The 23212-nt window shown below is 42.5% G+C and overlaps 1 protein-coding gene across 3 annotated transcripts in view; it reads left to right on the top strand.

Annotated features, from left to right (window-relative positions):
• Nucleotides 1–23212, top strand: part of LOC124124063 (multidrug resistance-associated protein 1-like) — an 81208-nt gene that overhangs the window by 14649 nt on the left and 43347 nt on the right. For all 3 annotated transcript variants that reach the window (XM_048392366.1, XM_048392367.1, XM_048392368.1), the window contains exons 2-14: nucleotides 7691–7867; nucleotides 8699–8824; nucleotides 9424–9561; nucleotides 10124–10249; nucleotides 10945–11006; nucleotides 13275–13406; nucleotides 14035–14265; nucleotides 16332–16509; nucleotides 17823–18077; nucleotides 19316–19381; nucleotides 20317–20454; nucleotides 20959–21105; nucleotides 22550–22634. In XM_048392366.1, coding sequence (XP_048248323.1) covers nucleotides 7691–7867; nucleotides 8699–8824; nucleotides 9424–9561; nucleotides 10124–10249; nucleotides 10945–11006; nucleotides 13275–13406; nucleotides 14035–14265; nucleotides 16332–16509; nucleotides 17823–18077; nucleotides 19316–19381; nucleotides 20317–20454; nucleotides 20959–21105; nucleotides 22550–22634 — 1861 coding nt within the window. The remainder of the gene's footprint in view (nucleotides 1–7690; nucleotides 7868–8698; nucleotides 8825–9423; nucleotides 9562–10123; nucleotides 10250–10944; nucleotides 11007–13274; nucleotides 13407–14034; nucleotides 14266–16331; nucleotides 16510–17822; nucleotides 18078–19315; nucleotides 19382–20316; nucleotides 20455–20958; nucleotides 21106–22549; nucleotides 22635–23212) is intronic.

Genomic DNA, 23212 nt, shown 5'->3' with positions numbered 1-23212 from the left:
ATAAAGTCCACGATCTTACACATAACAAGATAATCTACAGATATAATATATAATCCTCAGATGTAATCGCCAATAGCTATTACATACATTTTGCAAAGTGCATAAATTGATAGTGAACAAGTATCTACTTTTATTGAAAGAGGCAAATAAACAACAGAAACGGTGAGTTATTCCGTTCGCCATTTGCAAAAAAACCTGTGATCAGCTGTTTCCTGTGACGTCACAAACGTTGACCACTGCATGGGGGTATAAAAGTTGGTATGTTTTTACTGACTGACATTATCATCAGGAGTTTGAAATGAAAACGCCATGCTTACGAAGCTGCATTCAAACTGCGAGTCGTCGCTCTAGCTGAGACATTTTCTCACGAGCTCATAATTCTATATACACTGATTCACAAAATGGCGCTTCGTTGTTGATGGCAACATTACGATCATAATGAGATTAAAAAAAGACAACAGAAACAGTTTCTCACATTAGGGGAGTAAATCTTTATTAGAAATTATAATGACTTTTTCAATATCATTACAACGTTTTCCATCTTATATTATTGAATATCTGCTAATACCAGCACAGTCTTGCAGTCTGACTTCATGGTGTATCTTTGCCTTTCACTTCCTGGTTCGGCTTATCTGCGGGTCATATCATTTTCTTTCATATTTCAATGCTCAAGTTAATACCTCAGCTTATCTACGGGGTCGGCTTATCTATTACCCTGGTCAATGGATCAGTGTACACTCGATATTCACCCTCAGCTCCCTGGGGAGTATACGACCCAAGCTGTCTGTGAGGTGCAAGAAGGTTAACGATCACTTTACCATCTCATCCTACTGGGTACCCATTTACTGCTGGCGAACAGAGGCATACTTTGAACAAAGTCCCTTGTCTCAGGAAACACCACATGTGTTACATGTGCTTCAGGACAGGACCAAAGCCCTAGAAACTCTTAGGAGTAAATCTGGCGAACACGATCAACCATCTTTGCATGATGTGTGACCCATGAGCTCCATTAAGACTATCTATCCTCAATCCTCATCTTCCCTCATCTTTCCTCATCTTCCCTCATCTTCCATCATCTTTCCTCATCTTCCCTCATCTTCCCTCATCTTACCTCATCTTTCCTCATCTTCCCTCATCTTCCCTCATCATTCTTCATCTTTCCTCATCTTTCCTCATCTTCCCTCATCTTCCCTCATCTTTCCTCATCTTCACTCATCATTCTTCATCTTTCCTCATCTTTCTTCATCTTCCCTCATCTTTCCTCATCTTCCCTCATCTTCCCTCATCTTTCCTCATCTTCACTCATCTTCCCTCATCTTTCCTCATCTTCACTCATCTTCCCTCATCTTTCTTCATCTTCCTGCATCTTACCTCATCTTTCCTCATCTTCCCTCATCTTTCCTCATCTTTCCTCATCTTCCCTCATCTTTCCTCATCTTCACTCATCTTTCCTCATCTTCCCTCATCTTTCCTCATCTTCTCTCATCTTTCCTCATCTTCCCGCATCTTACCTCATCTTCCCTCATCTTTCCTCATCTTCACTCATCTTTCCTCATCTTCCCTCATCTTACCTCATCTTCCCTCATCTTTCTTCATCTTCCCTCATCTTACCTCATCATTCTTCATCTTTCCTCATCTTTCCTCATCTTTCTTCATCTTCCCTCATCTTCCCTCATCATTCTTCATCTTTCCTCATCTTTCCTCATCTTCCCTCATCTTCCCTCATCATTCTTCATCTTTCCTCATCTTCCCTCATCTTACCTCATCTTTCTTCATCTTCCCTCATCTTACCTCATCTTTCTTCAACTTCCCTCATCTTTCTTCATCTTCCCTCATCTTCCCTCATCTTTCCTCATCTTCCCTCATCTTTCCTCATCTTCCCGCATCTTTTCTCATCTTCCCTCATCTTTCCTCATCTTTCCTCATCTTCCCTCATCTTCCCTCATCTTTCCTTATCTTCACTCATCATTCTTCATCTTTCCTCATCTTTCTTCATCTTCCCTCATCTTTCCTCATCTTCCCTCATCTTTCCTCATCTTCACTCATCTTCCCTCATCTTTCCTCATCTTCACTCATCTTCCCTCATCTTTCTTCATCTTCCTGCATCTTACCTCATCTTTCCTCATCTTCCCTCATCTTTCCTCATCTTTCCTCATCTTCCCTCATCTTTCCTCATCTTCACTCATCTTTCCTCATCTTCCCTCATCTTTCCTCATCTTCTCTCATCTTTCCTCATCTTCCCGCATCTTACCTCATCTTCCCTCATCTTTCCTCATCTTCACTCATCTTTCCTCATCTTCCCTCATCTTCCCTCATCTTTCTTCATCTTCCCTCATCTTACCTCATCATTCTTCATCTTTCCTCATCTTTCCTCATCTTTCTTCATCTTCCCTCATCTTCCCTCATCATTCTTCATCTTTCCTCATCTTTCCTCATCTTCCCTCATCATTCTTCATCTTTCCTCATCTTCCCTCATCTTACCTCATCTTTCTTCATCTTCCCTCATCTTACCTCATCTTTCTTCAACTTCCCTCATCTTTCTTCATCTTCCCTCATCTTCCCTCATCTTTCCTCATCTTCCCTCATCTTTCCTCATCTTCCCGCATCTTTTCTCATCTTCCCTCATCTTTCCTCATCTTCCCTCATCTTTCCTCATCTTCCCTCATCTTTCCTCATCTTCCCGCATCTTACCTCATCTTTCCTCATCTTCCCTCATCTTTCCTCATCTTCCCTCATCTTCCTCATCTTCCCTCATCTTCACTCATCTTTCCTCATCTTCCCTCATCTTTCCTCATAGTTGTGACCCATGAGCTCCATTAAGACTATCTATCCTCAATCCTCATCTTCCCTCATCTTTCCTCATCTTCCCTCATCTTCCATCATCTTTCCTCATCTTCCCTCATCTTCCCTCATCTTACCTCATCTTTCCTCATCTTCCCTCATCTTCACTCATCTTTCCTCATCTTTCTTCATCTTCCCTCATCTTCACTCATCTTCCCTCATCTTCACTCATCTTACCTCATCTTTCCTCATCTTCACTCATCATTCTTCATCTTTCCTCATCTTTCTTCATCTTCCCTCATCTTTCCTCATCTTCCCTCATCTTCCCTCATCTTCCCGCATCTTACCTAATCTTTCCTCATCTTTCCTCATCTTCCCTCATCTTTCCTCATCTTCCCTCATCTTTCCTCATAGTTGTGACCCATGAGCTCCATTAAGACTATCTATCCTCAATCCTCATCTTCCCTCATCTTTCCTCATCTTCCCTCATCTTCCATCATCTTTCCTCATCTTCCCTCATCTTACCTCATCTTTCCTCATCTTCCCTCATCTTCACTCATCTTTCCTCATCTTTCTTCATCTTCCCTCATCTTCCCTCATCTTCACTCATCTTCCCTCATCTTCACTCATCATTCTTCATCTTTCCTCATCTTTCTTCATCTTCCCTCATCTTCCCTCATCTTCCTGCATCTTACCTCATCTTTCCTCATCTTCCCTCATCTTTCCTCATCTTCCCTCATCTTTCCTCATCTTCACTCATCTTTCCTCATCTTCCCTCATCTTTCCTCATCTTCTCTCATCTTTCCTCATCTTCCCGCATCTTACCTCATCTTCCCTCATCTTTCCTCATCTTCACTCATCTTTCCTCATCTTCCCTCATCTTACCTCATCTTTCCTCATCTTACCTCATCTTACCTCATCTTCCCTCATCTTTCCTCATCTTCACTCATCTTCACTCATCTTCCCTCATCTACAGCCGGGTGGCCTGGTGGACGTTAGAATTTACCTCGAGTAAACCCAAACCAGAAACATTAACCAATAAAACCCTAAAATAGGATTGTATTTGTTTGATTATTTGTAGTTTAACGCGCACTCAGCAATATTCCAACTATATGACGGCTGTCTGTAAATAATCGAGTCTGAACAAGACAATCCAGTGATTGACATCGTGAGCATTGATCCACGCAATTGGGATACGATGACATGCATCAACCAAGTCAGCGAGCATGACCACTTGATCCTGTTAGTCACCTCTTACGACAAGCACAGATGCATTTTACAGCAAGCATGGGTTGCTGAAGACCTATTCTACCCCGGATCTTCATGGGTCAAATAGGATTGGAATAGTGAGTGAGTATTTTTTTACGCCATTTTTAGCAATATTCCAGCAATATCACGGCGGGGGACACCAGAAATGGGCTTCACACATTGTACCCATGTCGGGAATCGACCCTGGGCCTTCGGGATGATGAGCAAACGCTTTAACCACTAGGCTACCAGACCTCCCCGGATTGTAATAAAAAGGTTGTGTGATATTGTGATGTAACAGTTATGAAGTGATATTTTCATTCCCTCTGTCTGATGTTATCTTCCATTTTGAAAAGTAAATATAAATTTCTAATTTAGGATTTAAACGAAAGAAACAAACTGTTTTTAAGTCCACTAGTCCTTATAATGATGACATATAGTGAAACCCTTAAAAAGGGAAAAATTACTACTGGTCCTTATGAATCCAGTTAGACAAGGACTATAGGACTAGTACCAATTTCTAACACTGGGATTTGTTAACTGATTTCTGGTGTGACCAGAATTATCAGTGCTTAAAGTTAACTGACTCTATCCTGCCAGCCTGACGTCAGTAGAAGTTGCTAGTGGAATGTAGGCCATGCTCACAAAAAGCCATATTATATTGTCAGTCACTTCAGTTTCAGGAGTGATTATACTGAGTAATTTCCACACAGATATTTGTGATTCAGCACACACTGTCGTCATCTTCCCGAGGCAAGGGAGTTCACTGACTATAAAAGTCCAGTTTCTACCCTTGCCGAACTAGGCTGCAATTGTGGAGTTAAATTTTGGCTGGACTAATGAGTCTATGCATAGTTCAATCAGAATGGCGTAACGAAATCAACATCCGGTTTGTAAACTGTAGTTCAGACTTTGCAAAACCTTTGTACTTAGCGTCAACAGATATTTTCCAAATCTTTTCCTGTTTTTAATCAAAGTGCTCACCTGATTTGATGACAGACTAACTACAGTCACATGACAAAATCGGGTAGATCTAAATAATAGTATTTGATTATTTAAAATATTTGGACCATGTCAGTGTTTTTGATAAGCCTGCATATAAAATCGGGTCCTTGCCATAACCCTAATTCTAAATGTATACAATTTAGGGTGTCACTAGATTCAACGCCTTTTGCAGCAAACTTCAAGGATTCCATTAATTTTGAACACTGCACATCCATGACACTTGGATAGAACAGTCCAATGTAAGTATTCCGCGGTAATAGCTGCAAGATTGTTGATGCAGCATTAAGCAATAATCACTCACTCACTCTGACATAAGAAAACATCATTATTTCTATTCGTTCGTGTGCATATTCTTTTGGCAAAATGTGTGTTTGTGTGTTGATTTAAAATTCATAGTCATAAAAGTAAATAAGTAAATATATATTTTAAAAAACTGTTTGCAAATGACATCCTATACCGTCGACATCAGAATCGTATCGTGTGTGTCACTTTGTATTGAAGATTGGCCACATACGTTTGTTTTTCAGTTTTTATGAAATCGTAATTGATTCTTTTAACATGTTTAATACCACTTTGGTGTCCTGTTACTCAAGATAAAACTTGTGATGAATAAGCCACTATACATTATATGATCAAAACATTGAAGCGATTATTTGTCCTTAACAGTGGTAATCTGTCATGTCAGCTGTTGTACGTCATAATGGCTTCACGTCCGAATTCATTAAACAATCATGAAAATAGCTTACACATCCTTTCGTAAAATCTATTCAATATATCAACATGTGTGTTTTCAACAAGAGTAAGCAATTTCAAACAAAACAGCAATACCCCCAGAGCGTTTCTAGTTTAAATAACTGACTAATGCTGCTCTCCCTTCCCATGTCCCCAGGAGAGTAATTATTGCTGAGTGTAAAACCAGTTTCTGATCATCCTGTGTGTAGGCGTGAAACATCCACAGGATTTTATACAGATTTACAACTGAGGGAGTAGCTGGCTTTCATTTCATCGGTATTTGTTAAAGGCTTGATATGTTTACATGCATAATTGTAACATGTTTAAGTGTCGACCCAGCTACCTGACTCAGTGTTGTGTATAGTTCGCGGAAACTATTTCCAGGGGCATATGTGCAGCAACGAAATTAATAAACAACTGCTGGCGACATGAGTATGGCAGTGATGAAATGTGTCAGCAGCTACTGTCAACAGGAGGGTGATTGGCATGTTGTGTATGCTGTTGTTCTGGTTCAACCTAACACTTACTTCTGGTTCATCCGATTAATTTTACTATACTGAATGTGAGAGTGATAGTTTTGCATTTTCATTATAAGTTACTCGGTATGTCTGTTTAGTGTTTATGAACTCCCCCAGATATTCCAAGTCAGGATAGGCCCCAGTAGCTGATGTGGGTTGGATGGTCAACATGTATGAAGATTCTAAGTGTGATTCGTATTGGTCACATGACCATAGACATTATAAAAGATTGACTCTACTGTTTGCACTAGCACCCTGGACAACTGGCAAAGAAAAACATGTTGCTTCTAGTGTTATAGTCCTGCACCATGACCGTGGAATATATTTATTTAATGAAAACAAATAAATCTAGAAACACATACAAAAGCAAGTCTAGCCAGCTCTAGCTAGCTCTATTCCACATATGAAATCAGCATAGGGACATATTTTTTTTTTAGAGTCAAGAAGGATATTGTGTAATATAAGATTTCAGAGACTAAATGTCTACTAGAGTGCAGACTATTTGCATATCATGTGATCATTGCCATGATAGTCTTGTTTCAGTAATGAATTCATGCCAGTACATGTTCATCATTTAATCATTATGTAAATATTACCACTTTACCATGGTTACTATTTAACCGATTTAAGTTGCGGATGCTCTTTTCAGAAATGAATATGAATGCTGATTGTGACTTGCATGGATTTGCCTGTGTCTATCTCTTTTCAAGTGCAGGTGACTCTCACTAATGATTTTGGGGGTCCAATGCATGGTCATGGGGTTAGAGACTGGCACCCTTCACTTGATTTCATAGAATCATTCTGATGCCATATCTTTGCACATGCTCAGAAGCCTTAAACTTATTTAAAATTGGGCTTTCATTGTAAGAGTAAACTGTAAGGTAAATCAGCCACTGACACCTTGAACTTGAAGTGTATTTCTTACCAGATTACCAATGTCACTTAATGACATGGCAGCATGAAATTTACTATTTTGACAAATTTAATGATTCAAACACAGCCTTATTTTTTTACGCTCCACAAGATTTTCCTGGATAACTAACACAACATTGTGTATTGGATGGCACTAGCTACGGTTGATTACACACAATCTGTCTGGACTTGTTACTGCCAGTGTGATCCTGCTGATACCGATCCTGCTGATACACTGATGGAGCCAGCAGAGTTGGAGAAGACATGCAATTGGAAAGCTGCGCAAATCTCGCCTCATTGATGTTGTTCTCAACTATTCATTTATCATTGTTTATAGCCTGTTTAAATGACTTCAGTGTGTCACCATGGCCGTTGAAAAGGTTCAGCTAGTGCTATTTGGCAAACCTCTTTTAAGTAAATAATTATTCCGTTGCAGCCATGACAATATCAAGGTGTGTTGGCGAACAAATGTTCATGGCTATGTTTTATTTCAGGATCCTGCCGTCTCGGTGAACACAACGGACCCCGACCTGACACAATGTTTCCAGAGAACCGTCCTCCTGTGGGTGCCGTGTGGCTTCCTGGCGCTCATCGCCCCTTACAGGATCTTCTCCCTCAGGAACAGCAGCAAGGGGCCCATATCATGGTGGGGCTACAATATTGCCAAACTTGTAAGTTTGCAGATCTTTGGGGTTGAAATATTTTCTGGTACAGCAAATTATATCACTGGGGGGCACGGGTGGCCCAGTCGTCTAAGGCGCCGCGATTCGCTGTGCAGAGTTGCGTCCCTTGGCCACGCCAGAAACCTATGATTGTGGGCTTGTATCCCAGTTCGCCCCGATTATGTTTCTAGGTTTGTCAGCACCATACCCGTGCTCGTGGGTTTCACCGAAGTGGTAAACGTCTGAGACCTGCATCACTTCGGGCTTTCCTCCCACATTAAGCTGACACGCCGCGATATAACTGGAATACTGTTAAAAGCGGCGTTAAACCCAACTCACTCACTCACACTCATATATCACTGGAGGCGCGGATGACTCAGTCGTCTAAGGCCTCCATAATTCGCTGTGCAGAGATGCGTCCCTGGACACACCAGACATTTATAATTGTAGGACGAATCCAGGTTCGCCCGGATTATGTTTCCAGGTTTGTCCGCACCATACCTGTGCTTGTTGGTTTCATTTAAAAGGGTCACGTGACCTTTTTCGATTTTATCATGTGTTTGATGTTTCTGCTAACCACTTAGCACTGCTCTTTGGACTTTTTTTTAATTGAACTTGTAGTACTTGCAGTACAATATACATTCTTTGTGATTCTTTTGTAATGTTTTGTAGGTATAGTTTTGAGAAAGATGAAATTATTATTATCAATTTTTTATAACATGTACCTGCAATCATGGTGAGGATAATATTTAACTTCAGATAGTTTTAATCACAGATAATGGCAATAAATTTGATGTTGTGAAATTGTAATTGCAGTCACCATGCAGTTGAATATTACAGGTCCTGGCCAGCTTGATCGGGGTCATCGCTTTGGCTGACATTTTCCGCAGTGTCCATGAGATGACGGACGGGAAGTCGGTTCCCCCTGTCTACTTCATATCCCCTCTTGTCTTATTTCTAACAATGGTAAGTATGGTTTCCATGGCAACAGTGATCATACCATGTAGAAATTTGATTGGGCAGTGGTTCATTGTGTCACACAGACAGTCTGGGTTTCGTTCTTCGATAGGCCGCCTATCATCACAAACATGAAACACATTTTTGGCTTCCTTTGTCGTAAGGTATTTGGGTATAAAACGAGGACTGGTCAACTTGGAGTATGTATACTGTTGGAGTTGGGTATCCTTGTTAACAGCAGCATGATAACTCCTCAGTAGGCTAGCTCTATTAATCCGGACTAGTACAAGCAGCCACACACACATGTGCATGCACGTCACTATAAAAGTGCAATAATCTTAAACGCGTTGTTAAACCTCACCTCACCTCACCTCACCTCACCTCACCTCACCTCACCTCACCTCACCTCACCTCACCTCACCTCACTACTTCTGAAAGCAGCTTTATACCCAACTCATTCACACTGATATTTCCAAGAATGGATGAAAGTTTTCGTACTCATATTCTTAAATATGTCTCACCATGATATATAGTCTTGCTTGGGCAACCTCATGAGAAGGTGAAGGACAATTGTGACGGTTTTAACAGTGTACTGTTCTCTGTTCCAGGTGTTGTTTTGCTTCCTAGTCCACTTTGAAAGAAAGAAAGGAATCCGAACATCCGGGTTTCTCTTCAACTTTTGGCTGCTGCTGCTCCTGGCAGCCATCTTGACGTATCAGTCGAATATACGACATGCAGTCAGTCAGGTGAGTCATAACCTGGCAGTACAATACATGATACACCTTCCCATGTATCCAATCAGGTTTTTTGTTTAGGCCAGCGTTGCTGCCTGTCTCAAAAGTATATTGACATTGTAAAATACTTAAGTTTATATCAATAATTTTCTGTACCACAGTCATTCAACATGAACTGTCATAGTTAGTTGTTAGCCATAATAGGCCTCCTGTTCCAATAAGCGCCTGTGACTTAAGTTTAGACCAAACTAAGTAATCTTTATGAGCACCCCCTACTAAGACTAAAAAGTTACATGATAGTCCATGTTTTCTGATGTATATGACAGAAAACAGTATGATACACATCTTAAAAATATATTCACAAATGACCTGCACATCAGATGGTCTACAAAATGATGATATTAACAGTTTTGCAATGTATTTTCTCCATAAAGACCCGAGGTCCCCCTCATTTCGAGCACAGGTCCCCTGGTGGGCAGTTCGTCACACCATCGACCAGGGTTTCCTGGTCAACCTGCCTCAATTACTAATGTTCCACCTTCATATGGCTACAACAACATTGTATGTTTTTCAGGGTGTAGATGACATGTTCCGGTTTGTGACGTATAAGATCTACTTCCCTCTAGTGATAGCCCAGTTGATACTAGCAGCTTGTGTAGATAGAACACCGGCTAATGCAGATGCCACAAAGAAGACGGCGGTATGTCATGTTGTCAAGTATGATCTTGGTGTACTTGATACTTTGTCATGTCAAGAATATATAATGGATCACCATCTTGTGCAATAATTCATTCACATTCACAGTGTTGAAATAACTGCCTGTCCGTAGCTGGTAACTTTTGTGTCAGGCTGCATGAAATCTTCCTCCACCTGCCGGGGCGGTCGGGTAGCCTAGTGGTTAAAGCGTTCGCTCGTCACGCCGAAGACCCGGGTTCGATTCCCGACATGGGTACAATGTGTGAAGCCCATTTCTGGTGTCCCCCGCCGTGATATTGCTGGAATATTGCTAAAAGCGGCGTAAAACCATACTCACTCACTCACTCCTCCACCTGCCTGACTGTCTGGCAGAAAGTTTAAAGATTATTTACGTATTCAATTTTATTATAAATTCTTGTAGATTCTCAAGTGATTGTTTGAATTATTTCAACTGAATCAAGATGTAATTTGTCTCTAATTGTTTTTGCAATTTTTCAATATTTATTATGTCTGAATGCAGGCAGGTAACTTTGAAGATGGGCAGGCAACACTTATTGGGCCCTGCCCGACTGTCTTGTTGGGTTTAAAAATATTTCAAACACTGCACATGAATGGAAAATGAGGTTAGTAAACATGGTAAATCATCGGTTATGCTGCGTAGTTTCTGGAGATCGATGAATGATATATTTTGTGTTGCAGAACCCATGCCCGGAGATGAATGTGTCCTTCCTGTCCCAGATCACCTTTTGGTGGTTCACAGGGTGAGTTGTAGTCATCACTCGGCCATCTCACCTTTTGGTGGTTCACAGGGTGAGTTGTAGTCATCACTCGGCCATCTCACCTTTTGGTGGTTCACAGGGTGAGTTGTAGTCATCACTCGGCCATCTCACCTTTTGGTGGTTCACAGGGTGAGTTGTAGTCATCACTCGGCCATCTCACCTTTTGGTGGTTCACAGGGTGAGTTGTAGTCATCACTCGGCCATCTCACCTTTTGGTGGTTCACAGGGTGAGTTGTAGTCATCACTCGGCCATCTCACCTTTTGGTGGTTCACAGGGTGAGTTGTAGTCATCACTCGGCCATCTCACCTTTTGGTGGTTCACAGGGTGAGTTGTAGTCATCACTCGGCCATCTCACCTTTTGGTGGTTCACAGGGTGAGTTGTAGTCATCACTCGGCCATCTCACCTTTTGGTGGTTCACAGGGTGAGTTGTAGTCATCACTCGGCCATCTCACCTTTTGGTGGTTCACAGGGTGAGTTGTAGTCATCACTTGGCCATCTCACCTTTTGGTGGTTCACAGGGTGAGTTGTAGTCATCACTCGGCCATCTCACCTTCACGTCAGTCGTCACACCATCACTCTGATTGAAGCTGATTGAGGATGTAATTTATTTGTTACGTGTCCTGAAATTCTAGTTATGATGTGAGAAACAGATTTTACAAATTGTCAGTGGGAAATACACTGTCATAGTTTGAAAATCATAGTGCCGTGATATAACTGAAATACTGATTGAGTGAATGAGTGAGTGAGTGAGTAAGGTTTTACGCCGCTTTAAGCAATATTCCAGCAATATCACGGCGGGGGACACCAGAAATGGGCTTCACACATTGTACCCATGTCGGGAATCGAACCCGGGTCTTCGGCGTGAAGAGCTAACGCTTTAACCACTAGGCTACCCGACCGCCCCGAAATACTGATTGAATGGTGTCAGCTGAAGTCCCTGTCAAGGGAATCCTGATTGATGTGTGGCTGCTGGTGTTGAAGTCCCTGGAGTGGGAATCCTGATTGATGTGTGGCAGCTGGTGTTGAAGTCCCTGGAGTGGGAATCCTGATTGATGTGTGGCTGCTGGTGTTGAAGTCCCTGACAAGGGAATCCTGATTGATGTGTGGCAGCTGGTGTTGAAGTCCCTGGAGTGGGAATCCTGATTGATGTGTGGCTGCTGGTGTTGAAGTTCCTCGAGTGGGAATCCTGATTGATGTGTGGCAGCTGGTGTTGAAGTCCCTGACATGGGAATCCTGTTTGATGTGTTGCTGCTGGTGTTGAAGTCCCTGACATGGGAATCCTGTTTGATGTGTTGCTGCTGGTGTTGAAGTCCCTGACATAGGAATCCTGATTGATGTGTGGCTGCTGGTGTTGAAGTCTCTGACATGGGAATCCTGTTTGATGTGTGGCTGCTGGTGTTGAAGTTCCTGGAGTGGGAATCCTGATTGATGTGTGGCTGCTGGTGTTGAAGTCTCTGACATGGGAATCCTGATTGATGTGTGGCTGCTGGTGTTGAAGTCTCTGACATGGGAATCCTGATTGATGTGTGGCTGCTGGTGTTGAAGTCTCTGACATGGGAATCCAGATTGATGTGTGGCTGCTGATGTCCCTGACATGGGAATCCTGATTGATGTGTGGCTGCTGGTGTCCCTGACAAGGGAATCCTGATTGATGTGTGGCTGCTGAAGTCCCTGACATGGGAATCCTGATTGATGTGTGGCTGCTGAAGTCCCTGACATGGGAATCCAGATTGATGTGTGGCTGCTGGTGTTGAAGTCTCTGACATGGGAATCCTGATTGATGTGTGGCTGCTGAAGTCCCTGACATGGGAATCCAGATTGATGTGTGGCTGCTGGTGTTGAAGTCTCTGACATGGGAATCCAGATTGATGTGTGGCTGCTGGTGTTGAAGTCTCTGACATGGGAATCCTGATTGATGTGTGGCTGCTGATGTCCCTGACATGGGAATCCTGATTGATGTGTGGCTGCTGAAGTCCCTGAAGTGGGAATCCAGATTGATGTGTGGCTGCTGGTGTTGAAGTCCCTGACATGGGAATCCTGATTGATGTGTGGCTGCTGAAGTCCCTGAAGTGGGAATCCAGATTGATGTGTGGCTGCTGGTGCTGAAGTCCCTGACATGGGAATCCTGATTGATGTGTGGCTGCTGGTGTTGAAGTCTCTGACATGGGAATCCAGATTGATGTGTGGCTGCTGAAGTCCCTGACATGGGAATCCTGATTGATGTGTGGCTGCTGGTGTTTTTCCACAGGCTTGTGATCCAGGGCTACAAGCGGGCGCTGGAGAGGAAGGACCTGTGGGCACTCAATGACGTCGACACCTCAGCCACTGTCTTCCCCAAGTTCCAGCAGCATTGGGACAAGGAGGTGGCCAAGGCAAAGGAGTAGGTGCCATATCCATCCATCCTGTCCATGTATCCATCTGTCAACCCACATATGCTTCCATATAATTATCTATCATTTCAATCAGTTTATCATTACTCCGTCACACCAATCCATCTATTCAGCAATCAATTCCCACTATTCATCCTTCCATCTATTCTCAGCAATTTTTTCCATCAATTCCCACTATATATTATCCATCAATTCCTGCGATTCCATCAATCGATTCCAACTATTCCATCCATCAATTCCCACTTTTTCATCCATCAATTCCCACTATTCCATCTATTCATCCATCAATTCCCACTATTCAATCCTTCCATCTATTCTCACAATTTTTCCCACTATATATTATTCATCAGTTGCCAACATTCCATCCATCATTTCCCACTATTCCATCCATCAATTCCTGCTATTCCATCCATCAGTTCCCACTATTCCATCCATCAGTTCCCACTATTCCATCCATCCGTGAATCCCATTCCATCTGTCCCATCTTGATCTTCACTAATTCAATCCATCTATGCCATCAAGCTATTGTCTGTTATGTGTACATGCTAATCAGATAACAGTACATGCTAAATGTGAGGTGGTATGAATATCTGTGTAACTGTTGCCCATTATTCACAGACATAATGCACGACTCATCAAACCTGTTAATGGTTTGAAGACTCGATACCAAGATGGTGAGGTGTACACGGAGGTCAACCCGGATGTCAAGGTCACAGATGGAAGCAATAAGGTCCTGAAGCCAAGGCTACTTCATAGTTTAGTGAAGAATTTCATGGGGTTCTTCTTGATGGCAGCAGGGTACAAACTCATCCACGACATCCTGCTGTTTGTCAACCCACAGCTGCTCAAGTAAGTGAAAAATGATGTGCATGGGTATACAAACTGAGCTGAATATTTGTACATCTTGAAATTAATATGTCAGCAAATTATTTTGAGTGTCCCTGGCCTAAAATGCATCATGAGATATAATTATAAAACGATATCACCAAGTCTGTCGACATAGACTTCTATTATGTGGGATGAGATGAGAGCAACTGATTGAATGATATCATTTGCTATCTTCACTAACATAACTTCAACTGCTTGACATGTGATACAACATCCATGAAATCAATGCAGGAAATTCCCAATATTGCATATGCTAATGAGGTAGCTTGGGTCACAGACAAAGATTGCCCAGGCTCCAAGTGTTGATGCGAGACCAGTCGGCTAGTAGCTGCATATTACAACGGCTGCAGAGATAAACTTGCTTAACAAAAAGCAATTAATGCTTTAGATATAGAAAACAGGATTAATTACATTCTTTGATTACCTCAATGTCATTAAAATCAGATACAAGTTCTCGCTGTCGTGTATGTCATTGTTTCTGCCCATGTGCAGTGAACCTGACATGACAATAACCTCCAATATGTCCGGATGAAAATATGTCACTTTTTTAATACGAGTAAGGGACACTCGCATTTTGACAATAGTTTCATGCTTACATTAATGTCACGATTTTCAGGTGAAAATTATGCAGACTTGGTGAAATGCTATAGGAACCATTTCTGCAGATTTGTTATTTCTCACATCTGACATTATTGTAGAAGGGTGAATTAGAGCTTCGATTTGTTTGACTTTACAGGGAGTCGTAGTCTTGTATGTCTTTCCAAGCAAAGGACGGGGGCACGGGTGGCCCAGTCGTCTAAGGCGCTGCGATTCGCTGTGCAGAGTTGCGTCCCCTGGACACGCCAGAAACCTATGATTGTGGGTTCGAATCCCGGTTCACCCCGATTATGTTTCTAGGTTTGTCAGCACCATACCCGTGCTCGTGGGTTTCACCGAAGTGGTAAACGTCTGAGACCTGCATCACTTCGGGCTTTCCTCCCACATTAAGCTGACACGCCGTGATATAACTGGAATAATGTTAAAAGCGGCGTTAAACCCAACTCACTCACTCACTCCAAGCAAAATATTCTTAGTCTGCTAACAATTCAGCAGTCATGTAATGGTTACCCTACACCTTGTTGACTGTGGCTAAAATTGGGAAGTAAGACTTAGATATATGGATGAACAGCTTCTTTATTACAAATAGGAGCGACATCAAAAGACTCCAACCATCAATCAACCGTGATCAAAGCTATTACATACCCCCTCCATACCATCAACTCATCAAATCAGTCTTAATCCTTTTGTTTGTACTACTGGCTTTGCCTGTTAAGATGTTAACCTTATATCACCCCTTTTTGGTGTACATAACAGGCTTCTCCACTCCAGTGTAACTACATCCCAATCTACTCAACTGTATAAACACTGCATCATGCCTGTGTATATGCTTGTCAGTCATACCCTGTACATCACTTGCTTGATAACGGTGTTAGAACTGACACCGAAACGTTGCTCCTAATTGTAATGAAGAAGTTGTTCACCCATATATCTTGTCCTTACTTAGTACTCCAACTTCTAAATGCCACTCAAGAAGTTAAGATTGGGAAGTCTCACTGTTGAAATGTTTGCTTGTTAATGAGAATAATCTGTTTTTGTTTCCCACATGCATTGCAATGTGTAAGGCCCATTCTTGGTGTCAGAAGGTGATGCTGTTTCGATGGAATCAACAGCAGACCCTCTCCACTGTGATGTATTGATAGCTGAAATAAGCTGTGCAGAGTTCTTGTAGAGTTCTTGTAGACACCTATGATCATTGGTTCGAATCACCGATTTGCCCCAATTATGATTCTAGGTTTGTCAGCACTGTACCCATGCATGCGAGTGTCACCAAAGTGGTTAACATCTAAGACCTGCATCATGTCAGGCTTTCCTCGCTCCCTCGCTCCCCTTGCTCGCTCACTCACCCACCCACTCACTCACTCACTCACTCACCCACCCACCCACCCACCCACTCACTCACTCACTCACTCACTCACTCACTCTTCCAGACTCCTCATCAACTTCACCAAGAACAAGGATGAGATGCTATGGAGAGGCTACCTGTATTCAGTGTTGCTTGTATTAGTGGCTCTAGTTCAGTCCCTCATCCTCCACCAGTACTTCCATGGCTGCCTTGTCCTGGGCATGAGGCTCAGGACCGTCATCATTGCTGCAGTGTACAGAAAGGTAAGTCCTTCTGAGGAATTCAAATGTGGTCGTCATTGCTGTGGAATCTGGAAAGGTAAGTCCTCATGATGAAGTCAATCATGGTCATTATGGCTGTGGAAACCGGAAAGGTAAGTCCTCATGATGAAGTCAATCATGGTCATCATGGCTGTGGAAACCGGAAAGGTAAGTCCTCATGATGAAGTCAAACATGGTCATTATGGCTGTGGAATCTGGAAAGGTAAGTCCTCATGATGAAGTCAATCATGGTCATCATGGCTGTGGAAACCGGAAAGGGAAGTCCTCATGATGAAGTCAAACATGGTCATTATGGCTGTGGAAACCGGAAAGGGAAGTCCTCATGATGAAGTCAAACATGGTCATTATGGCTGTGGAATCTGGAAAGGTAAGTCCTCATGATGAAGTCAATCATGGTCATTATGGCTGTGGAATCTGGAAAGGTAAGTCCTCATGATGAAGTCAATCATGGTCATTATGGCTGTGGAATCTGGAAAGGTAAGTCCTCATGATGAAGTCAATCATGGTCATTATGGCTGTGGAAACCGGAAAGGTAAGTCCTCATGATGAAGTCAAACATGGTCATTATGGCTGTGGAATCTGGAAAGGTAAGTCCTCATGATGAAGTCAATCATGGTCATCATGGCTGTGGAAACCGGAAAGGTAAGTCCTCATGATGAAGTCAATCATGGTCATCATGGCTGTGGAATCTGGAAAGGTAAGTCCTCATGATGAAGTCAATCATGGTCATCATGGCTGTGGAATCCGGAGAGGAAAGTCCTCATGATGAAGTCAAACGTGGTCATCATGGCTGTGGAAACCGGAAAGGGAAGTCCTCATGATGAAGTCAAACATGGTCATCATTGCTGTAGAATCCGGAGAGGTAAGTCCTTATGATGAAGTCAAACATGGTCATCATGGCTGTAGAATCCGGAGAGGTAAGTCCTCATGATGAAGTCAAACGTGGTCATAATGGCTGTAGAATCCGGAGAGGTAAGTCCTTATGATGAAGTCAAACATGGTCATCATGGCTGTGGAATCCGGAGAGGTAAGTCCTCATGATGAAGTCAAACGTGGTCATCATTGCTGTGGAATCCAGAAAGGCAAGTTCTCATGATGAAGTCAAACGTGGTCATCATGGCTGTGGAATCCGGAGAGAAAAAAGTGATTTCTGAGTACTTGAATATTTTTCTACTTGAGTGATGACTTGTGCCCAATTCATAAGACTCCCTCCTGGTTAGTTAGTTTCTCATGCAAGGAAAAATCAGCTGTTGGTCGTGCTACTAGACAGTGTAGGAGATTATTGTTCCTTTCAGACGTTGAAGTTGTCCAATTCTGCAAGGAAAACATCCACGGTCGGTGAAATCACAAACCTAATGTCTGTGGATGCTCAGCGGTTCATGGACCTGACGACCTACTTCCACATGATCTGGTCCGCCCCCTTCCAGATCTCCGTGTCTCTCTACTTCCTGTGGCAGACCCTGGGGCCGTCCATCATGGCAGGTGTGGGCGTCATGGTCCTCCTCATCCCCGTCAACGCTGTCATCGCCAACAAGACCAAGAACCTTCAGGTAGGAGGAACCACTGGGTTTTTCACAGGTTAACACAACCCAGTAGTGGGGGCACGGGTGGACCAGTCGTCTAAGGCGCCGCGATTCGTGTGCAGAGTTGCGTCCCTTGGGCACGCCAGAAACCTATGAATGTGGGTTCGAATCCCGGTTCGCCTTGATTATGTTTCTAGGTTTGTCAGCACCATACCCGTGCTCGTGGGTTTCACCGAAGTGGTAAACGTCTGAGACCTGCATCACTTCGGGCTTTCCTCCCACAATAAGCTGACATGCCGTGATATAACTGGAATACTGTTAAAAGCGGCGTTAAACCCAACTCACTCACTCACTCACTCAACCCAGTAGTCCATGACTAGTGAGTGAGTTCAAATCTGTTGTCGCAGCGGCAGTGTCTCAGCCACACAACAACCAAAACCAGTGAAATGTAAGGATTGGTGGTTTCTTTAAAAATTAAGGGGCGGTGGGGTAGCCAAGTGGTTAAAGCATTTACTCATCACGCTGAAGACCAGGTTTGATTCCCAACATGGGTATAATGTGTGAAGCCTGCTTTTGGTGTCCCCCGCCGTGATATTGCTGGAATATTGTTAAAATCGGCGTATAACCATATTCACTCACTCACTCACTTACTGACTCACTTTAAAAAATATAGTGATTTTGTGTAAACTATTGATCTGAGTGAGTGAGTGAGTTTGGTTTAACTTCTCTTTGAACAGTTATGTTATTTAAGGTCTAAGATGTTTACCACTTTGATGAAACCTATAATTACATGTATAAAGTGACAGACAGAGGAACATGGCCAGGGCAAACCTATCATCTTTGGCTTCTGGCATGCCTAGGGGAGACAACTCTGCACAACAAAACCTGGCACCTCAGACCACTGGGCCACCTGTGCCTCCAAACCACTCAGAGATAATTTAGATGATAAGTAGTCATGACAAGTAGTTTTGTTTTTTTTAAACTATAATAATATTATGTAAAGAATTAGTGTGAAATAGTTGTGGTACAGATGTATTTTACTGATGGTGTCACAGTGGTCTTAAGGTGCTGCTGTCAGCTGTGTGGAGTTCCCTCCCTTAGTCGTTCAAGTATCTGCTGATGATGGGTTTGAATCGAGATTTGTTTATTTGAATCCAGATTTGTTTATTTCAGTCCTTTTTTATTTAGTGCATAATAATTTTGGAGTTTTATTAAGTACTGGTTCCTTGTTTGCCTTTGTTGATATTTGTGTTTCTGTATTTTAGGTTCAACAAATGGCGTTGAAGGACAAGCGGATCAAACTGATGAATGAAGTCCTCAATGGAATCAAGGTGAGACTGCCCGGCTTAGTAACTGAACAAGAACCAGCTTTCTGTCATTAAATAAGTGTCCCGTGTAGATCCGGGGTAAAAAAGGTCTTCAGTAACCCATGTGTGCTGTAAGAGGCGACTATTCGTGTCGTGTCGTAAGAGGCGACTATTCGTGTCGTGTCGTAAGAGGCGACTATGTGTGTCGTGTTGTAAGAGGCGACTAACTGGATTGGGTGGTCAGGCTCACTGACTTGGTTAATGCATGTCATCATATCCCAATTGCGTGGATCGATGCTCATGATATTAATCACTGGATTGCCTGGTCCAGGCTCAATTATTTGCAGACCGCATAAAGCTGTAATATTGCTGAGTGCGGCATTAAACAACTAACGAACAAATCATTTAATAGGTAGTGCTTTGATGATTGCTTGTGGAGACAAGTCAACAGTGTTCATTCTAGGGGTAGGCATTGTGGTGGTCCAGTAGTTAAGGCGTTTTCTCGTCACACAAGTGAGCCGGGTTTGATCCCCACATGGTTACAATGGTGTCTATTGCACTCATAAACATCTCCTTTACCATAAAAAACATTCTTGAAACATTGTAAAAACTGTTTTAGCTCCTTTTATCCATCAAGTATATTTATCATCCCAAACTGGCTTCCACTGCAGATATCACTTGTAGTGTATGGGCTAATGTAAAAAATTAAAGGTTTAGGAAAGTTTTAATAGAATCTTCGCAACAAGATTTAAAACCATCAAAATATGTCTCTGTTTAAGAAAAATTATTTTGCAATGTTTCCAACGATATATGTGGTGGATATGTTACAATGGCTGTCATTTCTCATCTGTTATGTCATATTTCAAAATATGACTGTAAGTCTTGGTGTTATAAACTTTATATCATGATAAATTTGATAGCAAAAGACAGGTGAGATTCTTGATGTGTTTCCCGTGCAGGTGCTGAAGCTGTATGCATGGGAGCCATCGTTCCAGAAGAAGATCCTAGACATCCGGAACAAAGAGCTGGATGTGCTGAAGAAGTCGTCCTACCTGCAGGCGCTGTCTTCCTTCACCTGGACCACAGCCCCCTTCATGGTCAGTCCACATGCCGGAGTTACCTCCCTTAGTCTTGCACATGACAGCCACTTCAGCAAATCATATATATCTCTCTCTCCAGTGTTAGGTCGCCTATATCTGTGTGCAGGTTACTTACATGACTGCTAGGTGCTGTAAGAGGCAACTAACGGGATCGGGTGGTCAGACTCGCTGACTTGGTTGATGCATGTCATCGATCCCAAATTTGTGATCGATGCTCATGACAGTCACTGGATTGTCTGGTCAATATTTTTTACTGACCTCTGTCATATGGCTGGAATATTGCTGAGTGTGGCGTTAAAAAAGAAAGAAACAAACTAATCTGCTTAGTGAGACAGTTTATCCCACAGTGTGTTGCTTGTGGTAGATGTCTCCAGCTGACGTAAGTAAGGATAAGAATTTATAGATGAACAACTTCTGTATTACAATTAAGAGCTGACGAGTTCTAGCCTGTGTCAGTGATCCTCCGATTTCTGGTTAATGCTGCTTGTTAACCTTGCCCAGGTTTCCCTGACAACGTTTGCTGTCTATGTGATGTCGGACTCCAACAATGTCCTGGATGCGGAGAAGGCCTTTGTGTCGCTGTCACTGTTCAATATTCTCCGATTTCCTCTCTCCATGTTGCCCCAGGTCATCACCAACATCGTCCAGGTCAGTCATAGCACCAGAACATGTCAGTCATAGCAACAGAACATGTCAGTCATAGCACCAGAACATGTCAGTCATAGCAATAGAAGATGTCAGTCATAGCAACAGAACATGTCAGTCATAGCAACAGAACATGTCAGTCATAGCACCAGAACATGTCAGTCATAGCAATAGAAGATGTCAGTCATAGCAATAGAAGATGTCAGTCATAGCAACAGAACATGTCAGTCATAGCAACAGAACATGTCAGTCATAGCGGCAGAACATATCAGTCATAGCAACAGAACATGTCAGTCATAGCAACAGAACATGTCAGTCATAGCAACAGAACATGTCAGTCAAAGCAACAGAAGATGTCAGTCATAGCAACAGAACATGTGGGTCATAGCAACAGAACATGTCAGTCATAGCAACAGAACATGTCAGTCATAGCAACAGAACATGTCAGTCAAAGCAACAGAAGATGTCAGTCATAGCAACAGAACATGTGGGTCATAGCAACAGAACATGTCAGTCATAGCAACAGAACGTGTCAGTCATAGCAACAGAACATATCAGTCATAGCAACAGAACATGTCGGTCATCACAACACATGTCAGTCATAGCAACAATCCTGTCGGTTATAGCAACAGAACGTGTCAGTCATAGCAACAGAACGTGTCTGCCAGAGCAACAGAAGATGTCAGTCATAGCAACAGAACATATCAGTCATAGCAACAGAATATATCAGTCAGCAACAGAACGTGTCGGTCATAGCAACAGAATGTGTCGGTCATAGCAACACGTGTCAGTCAGAGCAACAATCCTGTTGGTTATAACAACAGAACGTGTCGGTCATAGCAACAGAACATGTCAGTCATAGCAACAGAATATGTTCCCCTCGTATCATGTCAGACTATTCCAGTGGCAAGTCATCTCTGTGATCTATAATTTAATGATCGTCATTCATTATCAGTGTTTTATGTTGAATTATCTCTTATATCACCATCAGTTAATGACATACTGTTCATTTCATGATCAAATGGTCTTCCCCTTATTGCTACCATATACATTAAGGTTGATAGAGTTATCTCCCCTCAAATTGTCAACACTTTAGTCTCTATGCTAGATAGTACTGGACCCACATTGTCTTATGTATTCAGCATTTACCCTGAGCTGGTAGCTCTGATTTTCCCTTGACAAGTGGGCTTTTGAAAAAGTATTGAATCAGTGAATGCGAATAATTCCTATTTGAATCTTTGAAGAATAGAAACAATTTACCATTTTAGACAAAGTGGTGTTTGCGACCTTTGTCTTTATTAAGGTGTGTCTTCCGAGTGGTGTGAATGTTTATTTAAATCAAGCTCCCCTGAATTACATATTCATATAAGGTGTAATGGCACCTGTAGACCTGAGCTACGGCAGTGATGTTGGTTGTAATGCTGTGGCTGTGTGTTGCTCCCCACAGGCCAGTGTGTCACTGAAGAGGCTGCAGCACTTCCTTCAACACGAGGAGCTGGACCCATCGGCTGTGCAGCAAAACCCCACAGACAGTGAGTCTTACAGTCTTATGTCTACAATGTGTTACACCACACACAGTGAGTCTTACAGTCTTATGTCTACAATGTGTTACACCACACACAGTGAGTCTTACAGTCTTATGTCTACAATGTGTTACACCACACACAGTGAGTCTTACAGTCTTATGTCTACAATGTGTTACACCACACACAGTGAGTCTTACAGTCTTATGTCTACAATGTGTTACACCACACACAGTGAGTCTTACAGTCTTATGTCTACAATGTGTTACACATGTACCACACACAGACAGTGAGTCTTACAGTCTTATGTCTACAATGTGTTACACATGTACCACACACAGTGAGTCTTACAGTCTTATGTCTACAATGTGTTACACATGTACCACCACACACAGTGAGTCTTACAGTCTTATGTCTACAATGTGTTACACATGTACCACCACACACAGTGAGTCTTACAGTCTTATGTCTACAATGTGTTATACCACACACAGTGAGTCTTACAGTCTTATGTCTACAATGTGTTATACCACACACAGTGAGTCTTACAGTCTTATGTCTACAATGTGTTACACATGTACCACACA

This window comes from Haliotis rufescens, unplaced genomic scaffold (genome assembly GCF_023055435.1).
Source record: "Haliotis rufescens isolate VD_foot unplaced genomic scaffold, xgHalRufe1.0.p SCAF_11, whole genome shotgun sequence".
NCBI classification, from domain to species: domain Eukaryota; kingdom Metazoa; phylum Mollusca; class Gastropoda; order Lepetellida; family Haliotidae; genus Haliotis; species Haliotis rufescens.
This window is presented reverse-complemented; position numbering and strand designations above follow the sequence as displayed.